This window comes from Bidens hawaiensis, unplaced genomic scaffold (assembly GCF_021521415.1).
Source record: "Bidens hawaiensis isolate Kalapana, Puna unplaced genomic scaffold, B.hawaiensis_p1.1 tig00024856_1, whole genome shotgun sequence".
NCBI lineage: Eukaryota > Viridiplantae > Streptophyta > Magnoliopsida > Asterales > Asteraceae > Bidens > Bidens hawaiensis.
The window spans coordinates 27568-49332 of record NW_027493946.1 but is presented as its reverse complement, the minus strand read 5'-3'; the positions used below and the strand labels follow the sequence as shown (position 1 = coordinate 49332).

Here is a 21765-nt window from a genome sequence, read left to right as displayed (position 1 = left end):
CCCTACGAGAGAGTTTTATCTTTGAGTTGGTATCACGTCAAGATGACGTGGAATTTCTCATTAATTAAGTCAATATAAGTTAATACCTCAATTATTAAAAATATATTTTTAAAAATAGCAACATATGCACGAATTAATAAGAATCATCTAAGCTTTTAAAAATATTTTTTTAGATATATATAAATCTATACTTGAATTTGAACAAGAATAAAATGCTATTTTTATAGTATATTTTCCTAAATAATAAAGCATACAAAGATAATTTACATTTAATTAAATAAATGATTAACAATATAAAAAGTTCAACAATCGTGTTTATTCATCTTTTGTCCCTTACAACAATAACAAACTTTCATCGAGTTATAAAGTTGACACCCCTTTCTTAGAAATTGATTTGACAATATTTCACATATATATCTTTTTACATTTTTCCTAAATTAAAATCAATTGCAAAAAATATAACCAAGAAAAAAAATACATTCTCAATACACGGGTTTCTATAATAAAACTATTAAACAAAATATTTTTATTGTAACTAGTTTTAGAATATTATCATAGTTCGATTAGTTATTTTGAATATGGTGAAATCATTAAATATAGAGATTTTTACATAGTTCTCCTTCCTAAACTATGTTAATTACATATTTCTTAAAAATATAAGTTTTTAATGCAAAATGTACAATGCTCTTTAAGCATTGTTTAGGAAAATATATAATTTCAAAGTTTAGGAAGGAGAAATATGTAATGCCCTAATATATATAACAAAAACAAAATTTTAACCAGCATTATATATGATTTAATATATAAACTACCTATAGATACAGCCTAAAAAGTATATTGTACGATATTTTGATACCTAAAAACCACTTGTGTACGAAAGGTGAACGCATCAACCTCGTTTTAGGTCGCTTTTTGCCTAAAAATGTCGCCTTAAGCTCGGCTTTTAAACATTGCTCGCATTGACTAGCCTTAAGTGAAGACACCCTCCCCTTAGGTCGCCTCTCGCCTCGGATATCCTCAGGTGCGCTTTTTAAACCAGGCATGTGTTACATCACCACCCTTCTTTCACCGCCTTCTAACATGTAATACCCCTCATTAATCTTTCACCATCTCAACGTCAAAATCACCCCCCCCCTCACTCATTGATACAAAAGTTAAGAAAAAATAAAAATTAAATATATTTGCGTATCTGATTCAAAGTGACGTTTATAATATCTCAAACAATCAAACAGGGTAACAACGAATCTCATGTTCGTCCACCACCAATATTTCAACTTTTAGTTATTTTTAGCAGCTTCCAGTTTTTTTTACCATCCCCAACTCCTTAAAAGAAACCTAAACCTACACTCATCTAAAATTAAACCATATTTTATCGTCTTTCAATCTGTGGAATACCCTCATTTAAGACCAACGTCCGTGAACACTCATCCGAAGCTACAACAATACGGTGAGATAAAACTCGTTCAAGATCAAACTAGTGAATACCACATATTCGTTTAGTCTCTCATTATCACCCTAATACTTTAAAACTAAATGCTGAGAACATGAATCAAACCTCGGTAACATGGCATTTAATTCCTAACACTGTATTATTTAACCTTACTTTAATATTTTAATAATATTAAACACCTACCATTTAATAATAATAATAATAATAATAACAACCCATATTTACGGCGGTCATTCCATATATAAATACCCGCACGGATTCACCAACCTTAACGAATTCATTAATTTCAAGCAATTGAAAACCATTCTCACGAAACCCTAACCCTCAAATCCCAAATCCAATTTCTCAAATCCACCTTCAAATTCATCAAATTAACAATCACCCAACACCAATTCCATCTTCCCGAATCCAAAAACCCCAAAACCCCCAACTTTCACCCACCGAATCGATCCAATTTCAATCCAGTTTCAGTCCAATTTCAATCAATTCAACTTCAAATCACCACAATAAACACTCACCCACCACCAATTCAATCAACTAGATTCCAAAAACCCCAAAACCCCCAATTTTCACCCACCAAATCGATCCAATTTATTCGATTTCAATGTATCAGCAACCCGGAAACTGGAGTCGATACGAAAACAAGGTGTTCGAGGAGGCGTTGGTGATGTATCCGGATGACGTAATCGGCCGGTGGCAGAAGATCGCCGGAGCAGTTCCCGGTAAGACGCCGGAGCAAGTTCGGGCTCATTACGAGGTCTTGGTGCATGATTTGGTCCAGATTGATTCGGGTCGGGTTGAGCTGCCGAGTTATGTGGATGATGATGAGTCGATGGTGAGTTGGGATCCGGAGTTACGAGCGAGTCAGATATCGTTTGGGAATAATAAAGGGGGGAAGCACGGAGACGGTGAACGGAAGAAAGGGACGCCGTGGACCGAAGAAGAACATCGGTATGTATGTTACGAGCGTTTTTTTAAAATACCAATACCCGAAAATAATTGGTGCATGTATTTGTTTTTTTTGGTTTCGGTATTTTTATTACTTTTAATGTTGTACCAATACTAAAAATACTGATGATGATAGATATTGTACTGAACCGGTACAGACGGAAAATATTTATTTATTTGTTTTTTTGGTACTTGTACCATTTGGTGTCATTGGTGCTGGACTGAAAAAATCGATACCCAATTCAATATAAATTTACTCGTTTCTCGATATTCGTACTTTTGGAATGGTATTTATTTGTACTTTTGGAATGGTATTGGTCGGTACAGGTACTTGTTTTTTCATGTTTTTGGTATCGGTGCCATTTGGTTTGGGGTTTTGGTTATTTTCAATGTTACCGATACCGGTTGGTATCGAACCGGATAACTTGGTGCGGTACTCGCTATATGGTATTATTCATTTTATGTATCGGTATCATTGAAAATACTGAAACCTGACTGACTGAACACAATTGGTACTGGTATCTCGGTATAAGTTTTTATTTTCATGTTATTGGTATCAGTGCCGTTTGGTTTCGTTATTTTTGGTATTTTCATCGGTACTGGTACCGAACTAAAAAATGGGGCCGGTTTACCTTTCGGTTTCATTATTTTCGGTATTTTTATCGGTAATGGTACCGAAATGAAAAAAATCGATATTTGGTATATGGTTTTATTCATTTTCAGTAACCTATTTTTCGATCGGAAATTTATCTGTAGGCTATTTTTAATCGGACTTCAACGATACGGCAAGGGGGACTGGCGGAGCATATCACGAAACGTTGTTGTTTCTCGAACACCAACGCAAGTCGCAAGCCATGCTCAAAAGTATTTTCTCCGACAAAATTCGATGAAGAAAGATCGGAAGCGGTCGAGCATTCATGATATCACCACCACGGCTGACACAATGGCGGTGCCGCCACAGCTGCCGGCGAATTTTGGAGGAGGAGGGTCAGCAGGACATTTGGGGTATGAACAAAGCTATGGGTATACTATCTAGAGAGTACATAAGAGGGTTATTTGTAAATATTATATATATATATAGAATAATATTATTAGAATAATATTATTTGAATTTACAAGTTAACAACCCATTGCCATGTGGTTTAGGTTTAGATAATGTTTGGGTTATGTAAGTACAATTTGATTAAAATAATTGATGATCTGATAGATATTTTATCAAAGATGTCTTATTTCGTAGTTTTTAATTTTGAGAGCTTTTAATGAGTCATGGTTGGTGTTATATATGTTCTCTTTTTTAATTCCAAAGAGTTTCATGAGTTGACTTGCTCAAAGGTTGCGTGCTGAGTCGACTTGATTATAAGTTAGCTTGTTAAAAGTTTGAATTGAGCTGAGATATGTCTGATGCGAGTTGGGTTGCAATTCGACTTGATTGCAAGTTAGCTTGCTAAAAGCTTGAATTAAGCTGAGATACGTGTGATGAGTTGGGTTGCAATTGATGTAGATATTTTATTTATTAGATCTAATGGTTTTAATGACCCGTAATTGATGTTATTAGATACTTTTATTAAATTTATGGGTTTGAGTGGAGTTTTCTCGTTTGCGATTAACTTGTTAAAAGCTTGAATCTAGCTGTTATATCTTCTTGCTTGTAAGTTTACTTGTTAAAAGCTCGAATCTAGCTGTTATAAGGCCATGAGGCATATTCTGACTAATCTTAACTCCATTAGCATCATATCACTTATTTTTCTCTCTTTCACTTCATCTCACCTAAAGAAAATAGTTTAATCCATTTAGCTCCATCTCACTCCTATTAATTTTTTATTTAATATATGGTTCTTTGTCTTTTAACCCGTGAAAAACATAATCCATGATCTTTTTTAAACAAATTTAACAGAAGTGAGGAGTGATTTAATCCATATTTAAAGTGTCATATCATCTTAATTTATGTTGGGCGTTAAAGCATACCAGTAATAGGCTTAAGTGTGATATGAGTTGGATTATAATTAATGATATAGATATTTTATTTCTTACACTTAAGGGTTTTAACAAGTTATTAAATTATAGATAAATTTTTTTCTTAAATCTTAAGGGTTTAATGAGTTGACATGCTCGTAGGTTGCTTGATGAGTCAACCCGCTTGTAAATAAGTTAGCTTGTTAAAAGCTTAAATTAAACTGATATAAGTGTTATATGAGTTGGATTATAATTGATGTTGTGGATATTTTATTTATTAAGCCTGAAGGGTTTTTTAATGACCCATAATTAATGTTAAGATATCTTTTCAGTTTAAATGTGATATATTTTCTTTCTTAAATCGATTCAAATGAGTCGACTCACTCGTAGGTTGTGCAATGAGTCAACTTGCTCGTTAATAATCTTGCTAAAAGCTCGAATCAAGTGGTTATGAGTGTGATATGAGTTGGATTATAATTGATGTGGATACGTGAATACTAACACATAAATGAATATGATGTTTGACTATTTTGGTTGAGTTTTTTGACTTGTGAAAGTGAACCATCTTTAGTACATTCCACCATTCACAAATCACTATCAGTACTTCCTTGTAAGTACTTCATGATTGGTAGTTTTTCATTTTCATGATGTAGTTGGTGGGCTGTTTAAATGAAATGGTCACTAATTTTGGGTTTATCTTGTTTTTTTTTGTCTTTCTCATTTTCAGTATTTGTGATCTCATTTTTTCATTCTTGTAAATGAAAATGATGTTTGACTAATAAAATGTTTGCAAGAAGATGAGTTTAAATAAAATGAATATAAAAAAATTTGAAGTTACAGTTTTATTGACATTAAATTAAAACTATAGCTTGTTTGAATGCTCATAAACTATTCAAAATAGTCTTCAAAGGTTTTGATAAAGTTCATGTTGAACATTTGTGTTGAATCATTCCCACTAATAAAATGAAAGTACACGCAATGATAGCGTTGAACAAAGAAAATCGCATGTTAGATTCGACTCACTAAAGTCACTTGATGAGTCGACTCACTTGTAAGTCACTTGATGTCACACCCCGATCAAAGGCGGCGGAACATGCCGAGGTGTAACGATTGTCCATAAGCACATGACACTAATTAAAGTGACAGTATTTAATAAACTCATTTCATTTCACAATCGAAAATGTCACATAACAATTATCCATAAAATAACCATAAATAAGATATCACAAAATATGGCAAATTTGATATTGTTCATTTTACTAATATCCTAAGGTCTTTGATGTCTCACAATCATAAATCAACCAAGATGCAAACCTGCAACATTTCATAAAATAAAGTTTGTCAACACAAAGGTTGGTGAGCAATTCATAAGTTTAATCATATTAGTATATAATAAAGATAGCCACAAAACTTGCATACGAAACGATAAATAAAAGTGGTAATTTGGATAAATAGATATCGCTAAACACATTAGCGACATCTAGCTATAAGGGGATGCCAAATAGTCTAGGATTTTATAGTTATCGTTAATTGCATTACGTTAACGACACCTTGCTATAAGGGGATGCCAAATAGTCTAGGATTTTATAGTTCCACCAACCAAAAGCGATAAACACATAGGCATATAAGCATAGAACACCAAATCGAGCAATTATTTAGGTAAAGTATACAACTACGTTTGTGGTTTAAGATTCAAATATAAAGCATTTTGTTGAATAAATATGAAACGTCACCCCCAAAATAAAAGATGGAAAATGGGGTATGAAGTACTTACCTTTAAGTAGTAAACTTGAAAGATGATAATTTGGAGATTTGTCGGAACGACGAGTTTAACGCACAATGCCTAAAAAGAAAAGAAGTCTTGAATTTAGAAAGGTTGTCTTGAAGGTCTTTAAACAAAATAAATGTTGAGAAATGTAAATAATTAAAGTTCAAGGTTTAAAATGTAACTATTTAAGAATTTATAATAATAACCCTTTTAAAATGTAAGTTTGCTCGAAAACGGGTGAAAGTATCTAACCTTAATATTTACTCAACCTATGTTAAGTAATAAGGTGGGTAAAATGCAAGAATGCAAATCCCTTTGGAATAAAGATACTAAAACGGTTTTTTTTATCGAGTGTTCGGGTTGTCGGTTCGGGTCTTGATAATTGGTCAAACCCAAAGTCAACTTTCCAAAATATTGAATGTTATGAGATAACTCAATAAAATTTAATAAGACTTAACAAAGTATGTAGTTCCATTGTTTTAGAACTAACAACGCATGTTAAGCGAGTGTTCGGTTTTGCCGGTCCAAACTTTGTTATGAGATCAAGTTGGATCCAACATTTCCAAGTACTTAAGAAAATATTTAAAAATCAATTTGTAACTATTTTTAAAGAAATATACAAGTCTTGATGGCTAAAAAAAACACACTTGTGTGTCTTAAGCGAGTAAGAATCGGTTTGGTTCGGTTTCCATCTCACAACAAGTTCATAGATGGTTTCCACATGTCCAAACACTAAAGAACTTATATAATAATGTACAAATAAAAATACTTTAAGTTTTACAACCAAAAGTTAACAATAAAGTCTTTAAACAAAAGTTCGGTTTTCGGTTAGGATCGTGTTTTGGGTTAAGACCGAGGTAAGATTCTACAAACCCATAACCATAGAATTTGTAAAAATGATTTTAGAAACTTAGATTTAACAATAAGTATGTTTAAACAATTATTTAACAAAACTAGTAACAAAGTTCGGTTTACGGTTTAGAGCTATTTACGGTTAAACCGAAGCATAGACTCTTAAAAACCCATAACCATGGAACTTGTAAACATGACCAACAAACTAAAATAAGCAAGATTAATATGTATGAACAAGTTATATAGATGTATATATATCAAGGACACGAAGTCCTCCATGAAGCCTTGCCTTATGAGGTCCGAAACCTTACCGACCGGAATCGGAGAAGTAACTAGCAAAGATAAACAAGGGGTGTATATTATATATATGTTGCACAACCATAAACAAGTATTAATAAGATTACATAAACTAATTAAGATGAAAGACTAAAAACCTTCAAGAACACTTAAGAAGATAACCTTGAATCTTTGATGTTTGAGAGAGTTTTTTTTTTTGGAGTTGTAGCAAGGGAAAATGAAGAGAAAGGTGGCGTATATATAGGGTAATGTTGGTGGTCAAATATGGGTGTGAGACACAAGAGTTTTCATGCGAAATGGATCAAGACAAAAACACAAAACAACAAAAAAAATAATAAAAAATAAAAATTAATAATAAATAAATAAATAAATAAAAATAAAAATAAAAATAGGATGTTTTCAAGACCCAACAAGTGTGAAACAATATTGTAACATAAATCCGTCATTTTGATTATTACATAAGCTTCGGTTTACAAATCGGGTCGATTTACATAATAAACAAATACCAAAACGAATACAAATAAGACCCGAAATTAACGAATGTCACACTTGAGTTGAGTCAGTCGTTAGTTAACTTGCTAAAAGTTCGATATATCGAATCACACAGTTATTAATATGACAAGAATTGGATTATAACTGATGTGGATGTGTGAATACTAACACATAAATGAATATGATGTTTGACTATTTTGGTCGAGTATTTGGACTTGTGAAAGTGAACCATTTTTGGCTATGCAATTGGCCAAGTAATCTCTACGTTTGTTTGGTCAATCATACCGAGTAAAATCACACCCATAAAAAAATTATATGCAGGGTCAAAGGCAGGTGAAATGTAGGCAAACCATACATCTATCCAAAGGGATAGAGAAGTTGCTTTCAGTGAAACCCTCCACTCTATATATGACCCTCGGCTCATAGTTCCTTAATGATGGTATGAATTCATTACTTATTGATGTAACTATTATAATTAAATAGATGTCTTATTAAAGTTAAAGTAATTAATCAACTACATTATGATTTTAGAGCTAAAGACATGATTTTGTTAACATCTCATTAATTTTCATGTCACGTTGTATATTAACGTCAACAAGATATTAAAGGAATTTAGGTCTCACGCGTGATGAACCGATTTCATGATAAAGAAAAAGTACGTGACATGTTTTACCATCATTGTTGTATTGTTTTTATACCAAATAAAATGTTGAATAAAGAAAATCACATGTTTGATCAAACTTTTATTTCATGAAAATGACTCAAAATGATCAATTGTTGAGCAACAACAAACTATCCCTTGAGTCCGTCTTCAGTCCTTCTAATTGTCACTCGAGTGGCATGAAAGGATGCATCTAAAACACCCTCAAAGATACTAGTGTTGAAAACACTAGTAGGAATAGATTAACTTCTAGCGTTGGCACTTCCAAAAGCTGAAGTAGCTAACACTGGTTCCGTAATTTTGCTATTATACCGAAAGTGTACAAGTCTTTTAGGAAACACGAAATATCACTAATTTGTAGGCTTTGTTTGAAAAGTACGTTATTAGTATCCATAAACCCTACTTGACGAGATCATGAAACAAGAAACATAAGCCCTGAGATGTTTGTGGACTGGCTTAATTGATCTTGTAGGGAACTCGAGAATCACATATGAAACACTTTGACCATTAAGCGTCGGAAACTCATTCATGGTCACTTTCAACGCCTTAAAAGTTGTTGGGTAGTCACCACCCACTGGTTGTCACATCTCTGTGAATGTGAAATACCAGGCGTCGACGGTGTTTTTTGGTGTTACAAAATTCGTAGGGATGTTGGGGTTTCCTACATTCGCTGTGCAAAATAGTGCAAAATCGAAAACCAAATTCAAAATCATCTTAAAATTTAAAAGGAATTTAGAATTTCAACTCAAAACTTTTTAAATTTGGGAGTTGATTTTTATATCATGTGACATGGGATTCAAGAATAAACTTTTGGCAAACACAATGTTGTTCATCAAGGTTTTTAGCTAACAGTTGTCTAGGAATTTATGTTTAAATTGTCATGTTCATAAAATACATTGTTTATGGTTTATTAATTTATTGTTTTTTTAACCTTTTTTATTGTCTTTTCTTATATTATTGTGTCATTTTTTTATAATTTTGTTTGTGTTATTAAATGAGTAATAATTTAAAACTCAGGGCAAATAATATTGAATTTAAATAAACAGATGTCATGCCTCTATGCACTTTTGTCTCTATTAAGATTTAAACCCATAACTAATTATTTAATATTGTTAGGCAAAGTGCCAAACATATGTTTGGATTTATTAATAAGATCAATTTGTGTTTTTTAATAAGTTTTAAGGTTCAAAACGTGTACCATCTCTTGTAAAAAAATATCATATTATGTTATGCCTCTCCTTTCATAATGATTTTCTTCTCTCATATTTATTTACTTTGTGATTAAAAATGATTATTAGATGGTGTGATAATATAAGACCATTTGGTATACACCATTTCGGGTCATTGGGGAATGGGGATGCTGAGGTGGCGCTAACAAGCTCATTAGCACACCACGCCGTCCCCCTTGTTCGCTGGTGACCCGTGCCATTTGCCCACTCAACCAATCATCTTATTTGTTTTTTTCTTTATCATTTCTTTTTGTTATTTAATTATATAATTAAAAAGAAATTGTGAAGAATGGTGTATAACATGTGTTTCTTGGTGGACTTGAATGATGGCGGAAAAGCTGAGATGATGCTAACCTGACGAATGATGAAAATGAGGAGAATTGTGGATAAGGCATAGCCTAATAAGAACACGATAACTACATGAATGTGTCACGATACACATATAACATCAAACACAAATAATACATGAATCAAACATATACCCGAGCACCATATAACACGTTACGACACAAATTCTGATGCTGTCTCATTTGCTGACATTAGTAACGATATCTGGTATGTACTAACATAGTAGTCACATCAAGATTTAGGGGATTCTCGAACGCGAAAAGGATCCAATAACTTCGAAAGCATTGAACGAGGAGCCGCGTGAGGTGAAAATCTTATGTACAGAGCAATTCTATAGAGTTGCAGTAAGCGTGACTTATCTGCCAACTTTTCCACTACCACTCAAAAAAAAACAAAGTTTGCTTTACGTAAAGTTATATAAAAATCCAAGAAACTCATACGCTTGAAACATCTTGAATTTCATGTTTTCACAGTGAAACTTTGTTTTTATATTTTTGAACACGGCATGAGTTTTGCGAGTTGTGAAAGCAACGTTTTTAGTTCCTTTTTTTTCCATCGCATTTTTTTATTTAAGCGTTAATTTTTAAATTATTCAGCTAAAATAAATGTTACAGTAAAGTGGCAGGTAAGTGGGCAACAAGCTGCGCCGCAACCCCATTTTGAATAGCAAATCCGATCATACTAAAAACGAAGTTTTGGGTTTTAGGAGCCGAAAAATTACTATGCCCACTGAACCCTGATAAAAGAAACCAACAACCTCCGTGGCCAGGAAACTTAATACATCAAAAGCAAATGAGAGAAACACGTGTTAATACTTTCAAATTTCCTCCGTAACACGAGTTGGCCCCAACACAACTAGTTTAGCTAAGCATAACCCAAAACTGACCGGGACCCGTTTAGTCTAAACCAAATACAAAAAATTTCGTGTTAGATTCCTCTCGTGTTTTCATGTCGTCTTAAATTTGAACCCAATTGATAAATACTAAACTGATGATTGAGGCCCATAACTTTGCCAGCCCAATTATCAACAACAAAATTTATTCACCATATCATAAACACTGTCTATGTTCAAAATCCACAAACAAGACACGAAAGTCGAAAACAACCTAATCTAGCCCGAAAGACCGGGTTTAATCTTTTGAATGGTATCAACATCCGTTTTAAACGACGAGAGCGCGCCAACATCCGGCATCCGATATAGCTTGTTTAAGATAAGCTCAACTCTATTTTACCGGCAGATCTCGAGTATCTCACGAATGACTCCACTTGTTTACACGGGTAGAGACGCAATATGAGAGTTTCACGTACGAGATCGTTCGGTATTAGCAAAGATAAGATATTGAAGTATAAGAAAAATACCAAACAGGCAATTTAACAACCATCCAAGCTAAAATAGACATTGACTTTTAACCCACTAAACGTAAAACACTATGCCTTTTAAACGGGACAAATGAAGCCGTTTTAACATAGATTTTCAATAGTAAACGATCATAAAAGTTCCATGTATGTTATTCTATTATACAATACAATAAATTCGGAATCGAGTAAAAATCTCAACTGTAACAAAACTCACAACCAAATTCTCAACAAAGGATAATAACCCGACACCATTTTACGATCACCCCATCGCGTTATTCTTCAACAACTTCTTTATTATCACCGAAAGCGCAGCTGCACTAACCCCACATTCATCCCGACCGAAACACGACTTACCTTCTTCAGCCGCTTTACACAACCTAGGATCCAACGGTACTTTCCCGAGAAACGGGACACCCATTTCCACGCACATCCTCGCAGCACCCCCACCGCTACTATCAAACACCTCACTACGTGCAACCAAGCCCAACAATTCAGGCGCCTTTTCCTTCAAAACCCCCATCGCCCACTCGGTTACATCCTCGGGCTCTTCCCCGTTCTCAGCCCGTTTCAGATACTTAAAATCTGTAACGGGCTGAGTCAACCCGCTCATGTTTTCAACCACCCCGAGAACGGGAATCCCGACCTTTTTACAAAAGCTAATTTCTTTTCTAACGTCGATTAACGACACTTGTTGTGGGGTCGTGACGATTATCGCACCGTCAATTCCCGTTTCTTTTAAAAACTGGACGATGGAGATGTGTTCGTCTGACGTCCCGGGCGGGGCGTCGACGACTAGAAAATCGAGCTCGCCCCAATATACGTCTTTTAGGAATTGTTTTATGATGCCGTTTTTTCGTGGGCCTCGCCAAATGACCGCGTCGTCGGGGTCTGGGAGCATGAACCCGATTGACATGACTCCGATTGAATCTATGTAAACGGGGGACCAACCGAGGTTGCTTTGGTGGATTTCTTGGCCTTCGAGCCCGAGCATTTTTGGGATGCTGGGCCCGCATATGTCGATGTCGAGTAGACCGACTTGGAAGTCCATGTCAGCGAGAGCGAACGAGAGTTGGGCTGAAAATGTGCTTTTTCCGACCCCACCTTTGCCAGATAGAATTAGGATTTTGTGTTTCACTGTTGCCATTCTTTCTGCAATTGCAACCAAATCTGTTGCACAAAAAATGAAGATTATATAAACAAACAAATATATACTATCAACATGATTTCACAGGGAATTTCTAACAACATTTGAAGCAGAAAGTGTTTCATTTTTCTGTTAATGGTTGGTTTTTTGATTAACTAAGGAATGGATTTCATGAACTAATGCATAGGTTCATCTGTTATCACTAATCTGAGATTACTTCACAGTATAGTATCTAAGGGTGCAAACAAACGAGTCAAGCTCGGCTTGTTTTGACTAGCAAAAGCTCAAGATCAGTTTGTGAGTTTTTTTACAAACCCATGCTCGCCTCGGGCTCAGCTCATCTTTTATTTATTTATTTATTATATTTACTTATTAACTTTTAACATATTTAATTATTTTTATATATTTCAAGAAACCTTAAACAAACCTCAGCTCGAGTTGAGCTCTTGTGCAATACCTTAAAAGAGCCAAAGCTCGGCTTGAGCTCGTTTTTGTAGCGTTAAATAAATACATAGAAGTCCAAAAAAAGCCAAAACTTAAAAATACACAAGGCCGTTAAGACTTGATGAGCCTAATCGATCTTCCGATACAAAGCTCGAACCGGGCTTGATAACTAAGCAAGCTTTGTTTCAGCCTAGCTCGGCAAGACTCGGCAAGTTTCGAGCTTTTTGTTGATCCGATCTCAAGTAGCTCACGAGCGACGCATCCCCTAATAGTATCAATTTCTGAATGATTTCTACTTCAACTTGATGAAGATTTAATATGTAAAACTAAACCTTGAATAACAACTTAACAAGTGCTAGACTGCTAATTCTAACTATTGCAGCTACGAGTCTCCTTGAGGAAACTAAACCAAAAGCATAACTAATTCACATAAAAACTAATCAGAAATCAACGATAAATCACACGACTTATTTCATTAACTCCATTTGTCGCGTCAGTCAGTATTATATGTTCTGTATCAGTTTTTAGTTTCATACGTTCTGCTCAGCTCAGGCTCGATAAACCTCAGCTCGTTTTGAGCTTTTATCAATCTGATCTCAAGTAGCTCGCGATCGGCTAGGCTCATTTTCACATGTAAAACTTAACCTAACTAACTCACATAACAACTAACTAACTAGCTTGATATGATACGTCAGTTTTCGCTCTGAGCATTCCTTTGAATACATGACTTACAGAGTTATAGGAGTGCAAACAAGCCGAGCCCGAGCTTGGCTCATTTTGACTTACGAGAGAAAGAGCTTGGCTCGTTTCGAGCCTCAACTCACGAATTGTTTTTCAAGCTCGGGCTCGGCTCGTTTATTATCTACTAATTAATTTATTTAAGCTTTTAATTATTTTAGAAAAACCTTAAAACAAACCAAAGCTCGACTCGAGCTCGTGTAGTACCTTAAACAAGTCAAAGTTCAGCTCGAGCTCAGCTATGCAATATAATATTAATAAATAAAAGTCCAAAATAGCTCAAACTTAAAAATAAATAAAGGCTCATTAAGACTAAGCAAGCCTAAACGACCTTCCCATACAACACTCGAGCTCAGACTCGATAACTAAATGAACTATATTTGAAACTCAGGCTCGGCTCGTGCTCCAATAAACCTCGTCTCGTTTCGAGCTTTTTATCAATCCGAGCTAAAGTAGCTTGCACGCAGCTCGGCTCGTCAACTTATTTCACTAACACCAGTTTTCGTGTAAATCGGTCAGTATTATATGTTTGCATATGTTCTGTATCATTTCAGTTTCATATTTTCTGCTCGGCTCAGGCTCGATAAACCTCAGCTTGTTTTGAGCTTTTATCAATCCGATCTAAAATTGCTCGTGATCGGCTAGGCTCGCTTTCACTCCTAATTAATTACATGTAAAACTAAACCTAACTAATTCACATAAACTAACTAACTAATAATAATAATAATAAAACAGAACCTGGATCAGGTCCTTTAGGAGCAGAAGCACACGCCTCTTGATTCGGGCAACCGGCACACGCGTCGGCTTTACCGGCATCTTCCGATTGAGTCCCCGGGCAATCTGTAACAACCGGAACAATAAAATCAAATCAATTAACTCAAAATCAACAAAAATAGCAAAAAAAAAAAAAACTAATTGATTGACTAATAATGATAATAATAGCAATAATAATAACAATAATAATAATAGGTTCTGATGGATTGATGATTATACGTTCGTTGGCGTCTGCAGGCACTTCTTTGTGGTTTCCGTTATCCATTTCGTTAGTTCCGTTAGGGTTGCGTGAAGAAGAAGATGTTAGTGTTGGTTAACGGCGGCTGTAGGGTTTATAGAGTTATGTTATAACCGACGTTAATGTGTTTAGACTAGAGATTGCTGATTTAATAAAAGGACCCTTGTGATATATATTTTTTTTAATAAACTTTTTACTTTTTCTTTTTAAAAACGAATTGTACAAATAGACTACTGGCTAAATTCACTGCATCGGGATAGACTTGTTTTTTGAACGGGGAAAACCCTCACCTAAGGCCAGCGCCCGTGAACACTCGCCTGAAGGCAGATAGTATAAAATCCGTTTAGTTAAAGGATCTAACTATTGAACGTCACCTACTCGTCTAGTCTCGCATCATCACATAGTGCCGCTGAAACTAAATAATGGGGTAATGAGTCAAACCTAGGTTATATAAAACTCCAAGTCTCTTCTTTACCACTCAACCTCCAACTTATTGCTTTTACTTTTACTTTAAGTAACATTTATTTTTATTTTTGTTTGTTATATAAAATAATAAAAAGTCGCTCGAGAAAAGTTTCATATTTTAATAGGTCAAGGAGGATATCCTTCTCGATGATATGGTATCGGGAAAATGAATGGAGATTCGTCAAGTGGTTGAAAAGTTTAGTAACATCAACAAAAAAAAAACGGAACAACTGTCAGAGTGGTTCAAGTGTGATCAATATCAAGTTAAAATAAAAATTGCATTTCAGTAGTGGTTTCATTGTGGAGGCCAATGAGGCCAACACCCCCACCCCTTAGTTTTGAGGTTAGTTTTGCAATGCATCGTTGTGTACATAATGGTAGTTAGTGAGAGTGAGAGAGAAAAACGTAATGATTATAAGGAGGTTTTGAGTGTTTTTTATAACTACATCACTTTTTGTAAAAATTTTCGTTGCTGACTTGGACACCACATGCCATATAATGCCTCTGTGTGCTCAATTACCACTGCACATGGTTTTTAAACCAGTCTAGAAGGTTGTAAGAAAATCAACAGAGTGTTTGTCCTGTTAATGGGCCAATCAATCATCAAAACCAACATCTTGAGGAATATAATACACGGTGCTCTATCCTAGTCTGTGTTGCAAAAATCCCGATTAGGCACCGATTAATCGTTATTCTCTACTTCACTGATTAATTTTGGGCTAGTCGACTAATTAATCGGTCAACTGTTAATTCCGGATAAAATCGGTGGTTTCCGGCAAGATTCTGACCAAAATCAGCGGTTTCTGATGAGATTTCCGACCAAAATCAGCGGTTTCCAACGATATTACAGCCAATTTCTGGTCAAAATATGTTTGTGTATGTATAAAACAAAAAATTACATATAAACATGTGTGTGTGTACATATAAAACCGAAAAATATACATTAAAGTCCAATTCGATTAATCTCGATTAATCGCTAGTACTCAATCAGCCGCCCAACTATCGGCTGACGATTTTTATAACTCTGACGCCACTACGAGGGATATAATACGTCGGAATAAAAAAAATATCACGTAATTTGTCAATTCATTTCACATGTTAGTTTCGGTTCCTTCCAAAAATAATAAAAACAAAAGGCAGAAAGCAACCATTTCTCCACACAAAATATAAACCAAACTTAACTTTATTTATCCGATCAGATTCATTCATTCAATCAATCAATCAATCAATCTCCATTGCAGTTGCAGGTTTTCTCTATCTTCTCATAGTCTATTATTATTATTATCTGTTTACTCGCATTGCCTGTTGTAGATTCTAGATAATCTGTAGCTCCGTTCACTTATTAGATCTCAAATTCAGGAATTATCAGCTCATTTTAAACTAGTTCGTTACTCTAGGGTTTAATATTATCACGCTCTGAATCTACTAACTGCTAATTTCAGTTTCTCACCTAATTAATTACAAATTCACAACTGATACTGTTTATTCGTAGAACATGTGGCGAATTATTTAGGTTTTTGGATGAATATAGAGACGATTGATTACGATATAGTTCTTTTAACTTGTTATAGCTTGAATTCACACATTTTCATCGATTAGGCTCGAGTTTGGCTCATGTTGACTTACGAGAGTCGAGCTAGGCTAGTTTTGACTTACGAGAGCTCGAGCTCGGCTGGTTTTGACTTATGAGAGCTCGAGCTCGGCTGGTTTTGACTTATGAGAGCTTGAGCTTGGCTAGTTTTGAGTTATGAGAGCTCGGGCTCGGTTTGTTTAGACTTACGAGAGCTCCAGCTCCGCTAGTTTTGACTTACGAGAGTTCGAGACTTCGAGTTCTGTTTGTTTTGACTTAGGAAGAGAGCTCAAGCTCGGCTAGTTTTGACTTATGAGAGCTTGAGCTTGGCTAGTTTTGAGTTATGAGAGCTCGAGCTCGGCTTGTTTAGACTTACGAGAGCTCCAGCTCCGCTAGTTTTGACTTACGAGAGTTCGAGACTTCGAGTTCTGTTTGTTTTGACTTAGGAAGAGAGCTCAAGCTCGGCTAGTTTTGACTTATGAGAGCTCCAGCTCGGCTAGTTTTTGACTTATGAGAGCTGCAGATCGAGTTCGGCTCGTTTATTGTATGTTAATTATTTTTTTTTACGTTTTTAATTATGTTTTATATATTTTGACTAAAACCTTTAACGGGCTTAAGCTCGGTTGTGAAATCTAAAAGAGGTCAAACTTAAAAGTACACAAAACTCGATGAGCCTAAACGACCTTCCCATACATAGCTTGAGCTCCGGCTCGGTAACTAAACGATCAAAAAGGAGCTCAAAAAGGCGAGGGCTAGACGCAAGCTCAAAAAGGCACGGCTCATTTCAGGCTTTTTATCAATCCGATCTCAAGGAGCTCTCGAGCTGCTCGGCTTGTTTGCACCCCTACTGATACCGTTTACTCGTGGAATATATCATGATTTGATATGTTACTTTTGTTTTTGGCATGAATCGAATAATTGATCTAGGATTTGCATTTTTTTTAGGTTTTTGGACGAATCTCGAGATGAATCCGAGACGATTGATTTACAGCTTCGTTGCAAAAGGAACTGTTGTTCTGGCAGAACACACGACTTATTCAGGGAATGTTAGTACAATTGCAGTTCAGTGCCTGCAGAAGTTACCTTCTGTTAGCAGTAAATACACCTACTCATGTGATGGATACACCTTCAACTTCTTGCTTGATTTAGGGTTTGGTATACTCACACATCTTTACTTTAGCTCAGAAACTGTGTACAATTAGTTGGGCTGTACACTATCAGAACCGAACAAGGCCTTGTTCATTTCGGCTATTAAGTTTTTATCAGCAAGCAGACGGTTCATGAACACCTAACCGAACGAAATTTCTTGTTCGTGTTCGTGAACAGTTCACGAACACAAACAATGTTATATTTTATTTGGCTAACCGAGAATGGTCGGTGTCAACGGTTCGGTCCAGCTACCAAGTTTGTGTCAGTGTTTTTTTTAACATTCATATGTTGATTTACATTTTAATTAATCACATAATACTCGGTATATTTTTGTCTTTTATAGTTAATAATTTCGCTTAAATCTATGATAAGATTAGAAAAATCATTAATAATATTAACAACCTTTAATGAACAAACATAAAGAAACAAACATTCACAAACATAAACGAACATTAACAAACACATTATCGAACGTTCACGAACACTATTGAATGAACAATGTCTTATTCATTTAGGGTTTATAACAAATGTGTTTATGTGATCCATTTATTGCAGTTTTTCTTGTGGTTGCCGATGATTCGATGGGGAGGTTTTCCCATTTGTGTTCCTTGAGAGATTAAGGGATGAGTTTAAGCAGCTTTATGGTGGGAGTATTGGGAATGATAATCCACTTGGAGATGATCGTGATGATGATTTGTTTGATGATCGGTTTAGTATTGCGTATAATCTTAACCGAGAATTCGGGTGTGCTGACTTTATTCTTTTTATGGAAGTTTGTTTTGATTATGTTTGTTAATTTAATGTTCTCTTATGTTCTGTGTTAATAGGCCTAAGATAAAGGAACAAATGGATTATTGTTTAAATCATCCGGATGAAATGAGTAAGCTCTCTAGATTAAAGATGCAGATAAACGAGGTCAAAGAGATTATGATGGACAACATCGAGAAGGTACTTTTTCTTTTCTTTTTTCTTCTTTTTCTTTTTGCTAAAAAGCTGTATATATGCATGTTGTTTTAGTGATACATTAAGCAAATATTAATATAGCAGGATACGTTTAACCTTTCAGTGTGGATGAGAAGAGTTATAAATTACCAAAGTAACCTCATCTATAAGCTCATAATAATATAATTTTATTAATTTCCTGATCTTTATATCTGGTATATGGAAACTTTTTGTTAAATGCATATACCTATCCCAGTTCAGAAACAACTGCATTTTTCTATCTCTATTCTGGCCGACCAAGTGGACCCGACCTTCCTCTGGGTGGGACCCACGTATGCGTGAGTCTTGTGCACCGGGTTTGCGCTAGAATAAATAAATTTGAGATGCTACGCTAAGACACGATCAACACGTGAAAATGAGCACAGAGCAAAAAGGCTAGATTAATGGACTTCAAATGCATAAATGTTTCAGTTGCAAAAAGAACTTTAATCTAGTCAACGCGCTTCTTTTTAGAAAAAAAAATAACCTAGAATAAAAACCTTTGAGATTCTTAACAGATACGCTAAGACACGATCAACACGTGTAAATGAACACAGAGCAAAAAGACTAGATTAATGGACTTAAATGCATAAATATTTCACTTGCACAAAAAACTTTAATCTGGTCAACGTGCTTCTTTTTAGAAAAAATATAAAAAGTAACAGGTCTTTGAAAGACGGGTTATCTGACAATCATACTTATTAAATGCAGCACAAAACACGCTGTAAGCGTTGAACACCTGAACTAATTAAAACCCTAAAGTTATCTATCTAGTATCTAATACATATAACACACACAATGTATAGGTACGGTGTGCCTACATCCCACCCTCCCCAGACCCTACCTATAGCTCTGCTGTCGGTGGGATTTTACTGGGTATGATTGATTGATTGAAGTGCTCGGTTAACATATTGTTGCTGCTATTTTTAGTATTACATAAAGATTTTTGAACTGTTACGTTTGGCAGAGATATGCTTATGCAATATAGGCATTTATGCCTTTACACTGAGTTTTATGTCAATGCACACTTTTTTGCTTTTAAACTGTTTAATTGTTTGTATAATACGACACAGTAACCAGAAATTGCGCGTCACCCTTTAAGTAAATTATCTGTTGGGATTTAGTGAATATTAGAACAACTAAGAAATAATATAGAAAATCAAACTTAAACCTAAACGCTTTTTGGTAAAGTTTTTACTCGTTTATGTTCCATATTCATTGCAGAACGGCTAATCTTTATGTTTCTTATTTATTTTTTCATGGTTGGTATATAAAAGCCACTTTTGATACTATAACCAATTGGAGTATTAAAATAATATCTGTTTTTCGCAACTATTCAGGTTTTGGACCGCGGTGAGAAGATCGAGTTACTAGTTGATAAGACAGAAAATCTTCAATTTCAGGTAACAGTTTTACTTTCTTTTCCTGAAAATGATACTTAAAAAATTACTAGAGTCGTCAATTTCGACTTATTTACTTACGGATGTTCTGTTTTATCTTTAACGGGTATAAAAATCAGTTAGCTAACAAGGAAAAATGTCATTTTAAACTCTATTAAATTTGTTTTTAGATCTTATGAGATGATGTAGTTTTTAGAAATTATTAATTTTTTTATTAAGGTATATTACTCACCCGAAAGTCGAAAACCAATTTAAGATATCAAATACTCTACACTTTGGGTTCGGGTTATCATGTGGGTATCACCTAATATCATACATGTCCCAAGATACCCAACCTGACACTTGAATGCCATACATCTATAAGGGCATTTTTGTCATTACACATTTTTGGCCCGTTTTAGACATTAGTGGCTTTACATACATCATCGCTTTGTGTAATCATATTTGACACATACTTCATATAAAAAGTTAATAATTCTGGGCAAAAAGTGTTTCGACCCGACCCAGCCCGACCCAATTTGAACCGTTATACGACCCGCCCATTTGGATGCAGGCCGACAGCTTTCACATACAAGGAAGGCAACTGAGAAGGAAGATGTGGCTGAAAACTGCACATATGAAGCTTATGATTGGGGCATCCATAGTTACTTCTATCATAATTGTTTGGCAATTAGTTTGTGGCGCGTTTAAATGTTAAACTAGTTTGTGGCGCGGGTTGGTTCACGCATTCCAATTCCTTCAAAAACATTCAGGAAACCAAACGGCGTCTTTTATCCTTATATTTGGTTTTCGTGTACCTTTTGTTGTAAAAATCACATGTAATGATACTCGGTTCGTTTTAATTTAACCACTAATAAAAAGATGGTATTCAAAACAGTGTGTTGGTACATGGTTTTTCAATAGCAGTTATGTTAATCTTTTTTTATATTTATTGTGTTCCGAATGATGAGACAATAGGCGAATATTTATATTCTACGTCGAGAAAATGATATATCTTTGCAACACCGCCAACTTTCTAGCTATCTTAGAAAAGACACGAATTAACAAATAGATAGAGCGTGAGCTTCACATCATTAGCGTTGATACTAACGGTATGAAGAATCAGACGATAACAAAGGACTAATCAAATTTTCAAACAAACTTGATGCCATAAATACTCAAATTCTATGTCAGGGTAAACGATAAATCTTTGCAACACGGTCAACTTTTTAGCTACCTTAAAAAGAAAGCACGAATTCATAAATTGACAAATGGGAGCTTCTTGTAGGCAAATAAGACATTATTAATGTTGATACTTGATACTAATAATATGAGATGACATGACAAATTTTCAAAGAAAATTTATGTCACAAATCTCAAATGTATGTCTAAATGATAAATTTATGCAACACCGTCAACTTTCTAACTACCTTAAAAACAAAAACACGAACTAACAAAAAAAAGTGTGAGTTTTTTATAACAATGTTTTCATAACCAGATTGGACAGCGAACCTGACGAACTACCG

At 34.8% G+C, this 21765-nt stretch overlaps 2 protein-coding genes and 2 pseudogenes across 3 annotated transcripts; 2 read left to right on the top strand and 2 right to left on the bottom strand.

Annotated features, from left to right (window-relative positions):
• The first annotated feature begins 1980 nt into the window (after positions 1-1980).
• LOC143570237 (transcription factor SRM1-like) lies at positions 1981-3434 on the top strand. Its single transcript, XM_077055935.1, has 2 exons — positions 1981-2401; positions 3155-3434. Exons 1-2 carry the CDS (start codon positions 2055-2057, stop codon positions 3432-3434), a joined length of 627 nt encoding a protein of 208 aa, XP_076912050.1. The 5' UTR covers positions 1981-2054.
• A 5118-nt stretch (positions 3435-8552) lies between these two features.
• On the bottom strand, positions 8553-9134 carry LOC143570246 (germin-like protein 9-3; annotated as a pseudogene).
• Positions 9135-11487: 2353 nt separating this feature from the next.
• Positions 11488-14763, bottom strand: LOC143570236 (cytosolic Fe-S cluster assembly factor NBP35-like). The gene is made up of 3 exons (XM_077055934.1): positions 14677-14763; positions 14422-14523; positions 11488-12524 (listed from the first exon to the last, which is right to left on the bottom strand). The coding sequence occupies exons 1-3, from the start codon at positions 14720-14722 to the stop codon at positions 11617-11619; spliced, it is 1056 nt and encodes a 351-aa protein (XP_076912049.1). The 5' UTR covers positions 14723-14763; the 3' UTR covers positions 11488-11616.
• A 1624-nt stretch (positions 14764-16387) lies between these two features.
• LOC143570235 (vesicle-associated membrane protein 727-like) lies at positions 16388-20957 on the top strand (annotated as a pseudogene). Its single transcript, XR_013141891.1, has 6 exons — positions 16388-16407; positions 17676-17885; positions 18435-18623; positions 18707-18827; positions 20201-20263; positions 20814-20957. The product of XR_013141891.1 is annotated as a vesicle-associated membrane protein 727-like (transcript).
• The last annotated feature ends 808 nt before the right edge of the window (positions 20958-21765 follow it).

Coding starts and splice junctions, on each gene's coding strand:
- LOC143570237 (XM_077055935.1), top strand. CDS start 2,055: ATGTATCAGCAACCCGGAAACTGGAGTCGATACGAAAACAAGGTGTTC. Junction 2,402..3,154: donor TGGACCGAAGAAGAACATCG/GTATGTATGTTA, acceptor ATTTATCTGTAG/GCTATTTTTAATCGGACTTC.
- LOC143570236 (XM_077055934.1), bottom strand. CDS start 14,722: ATGGATAACGGAAACCACAAAGAAGTGCCTGCAGACGCCAACGAAC. Junction 14,524..14,676: donor GCCTGCAGACGCCAACGAAC/GTATAATCATCA, acceptor CGGTTGTTACAG/ATTGCCCGGGGACTCAATCG. Junction 12,525..14,421: donor TCCTAAAGGACCTGATCCAG/GTTCTGTTTTAT, acceptor TTTGTGCAACAG/ATTTGGTTGCAATTGCAGAA.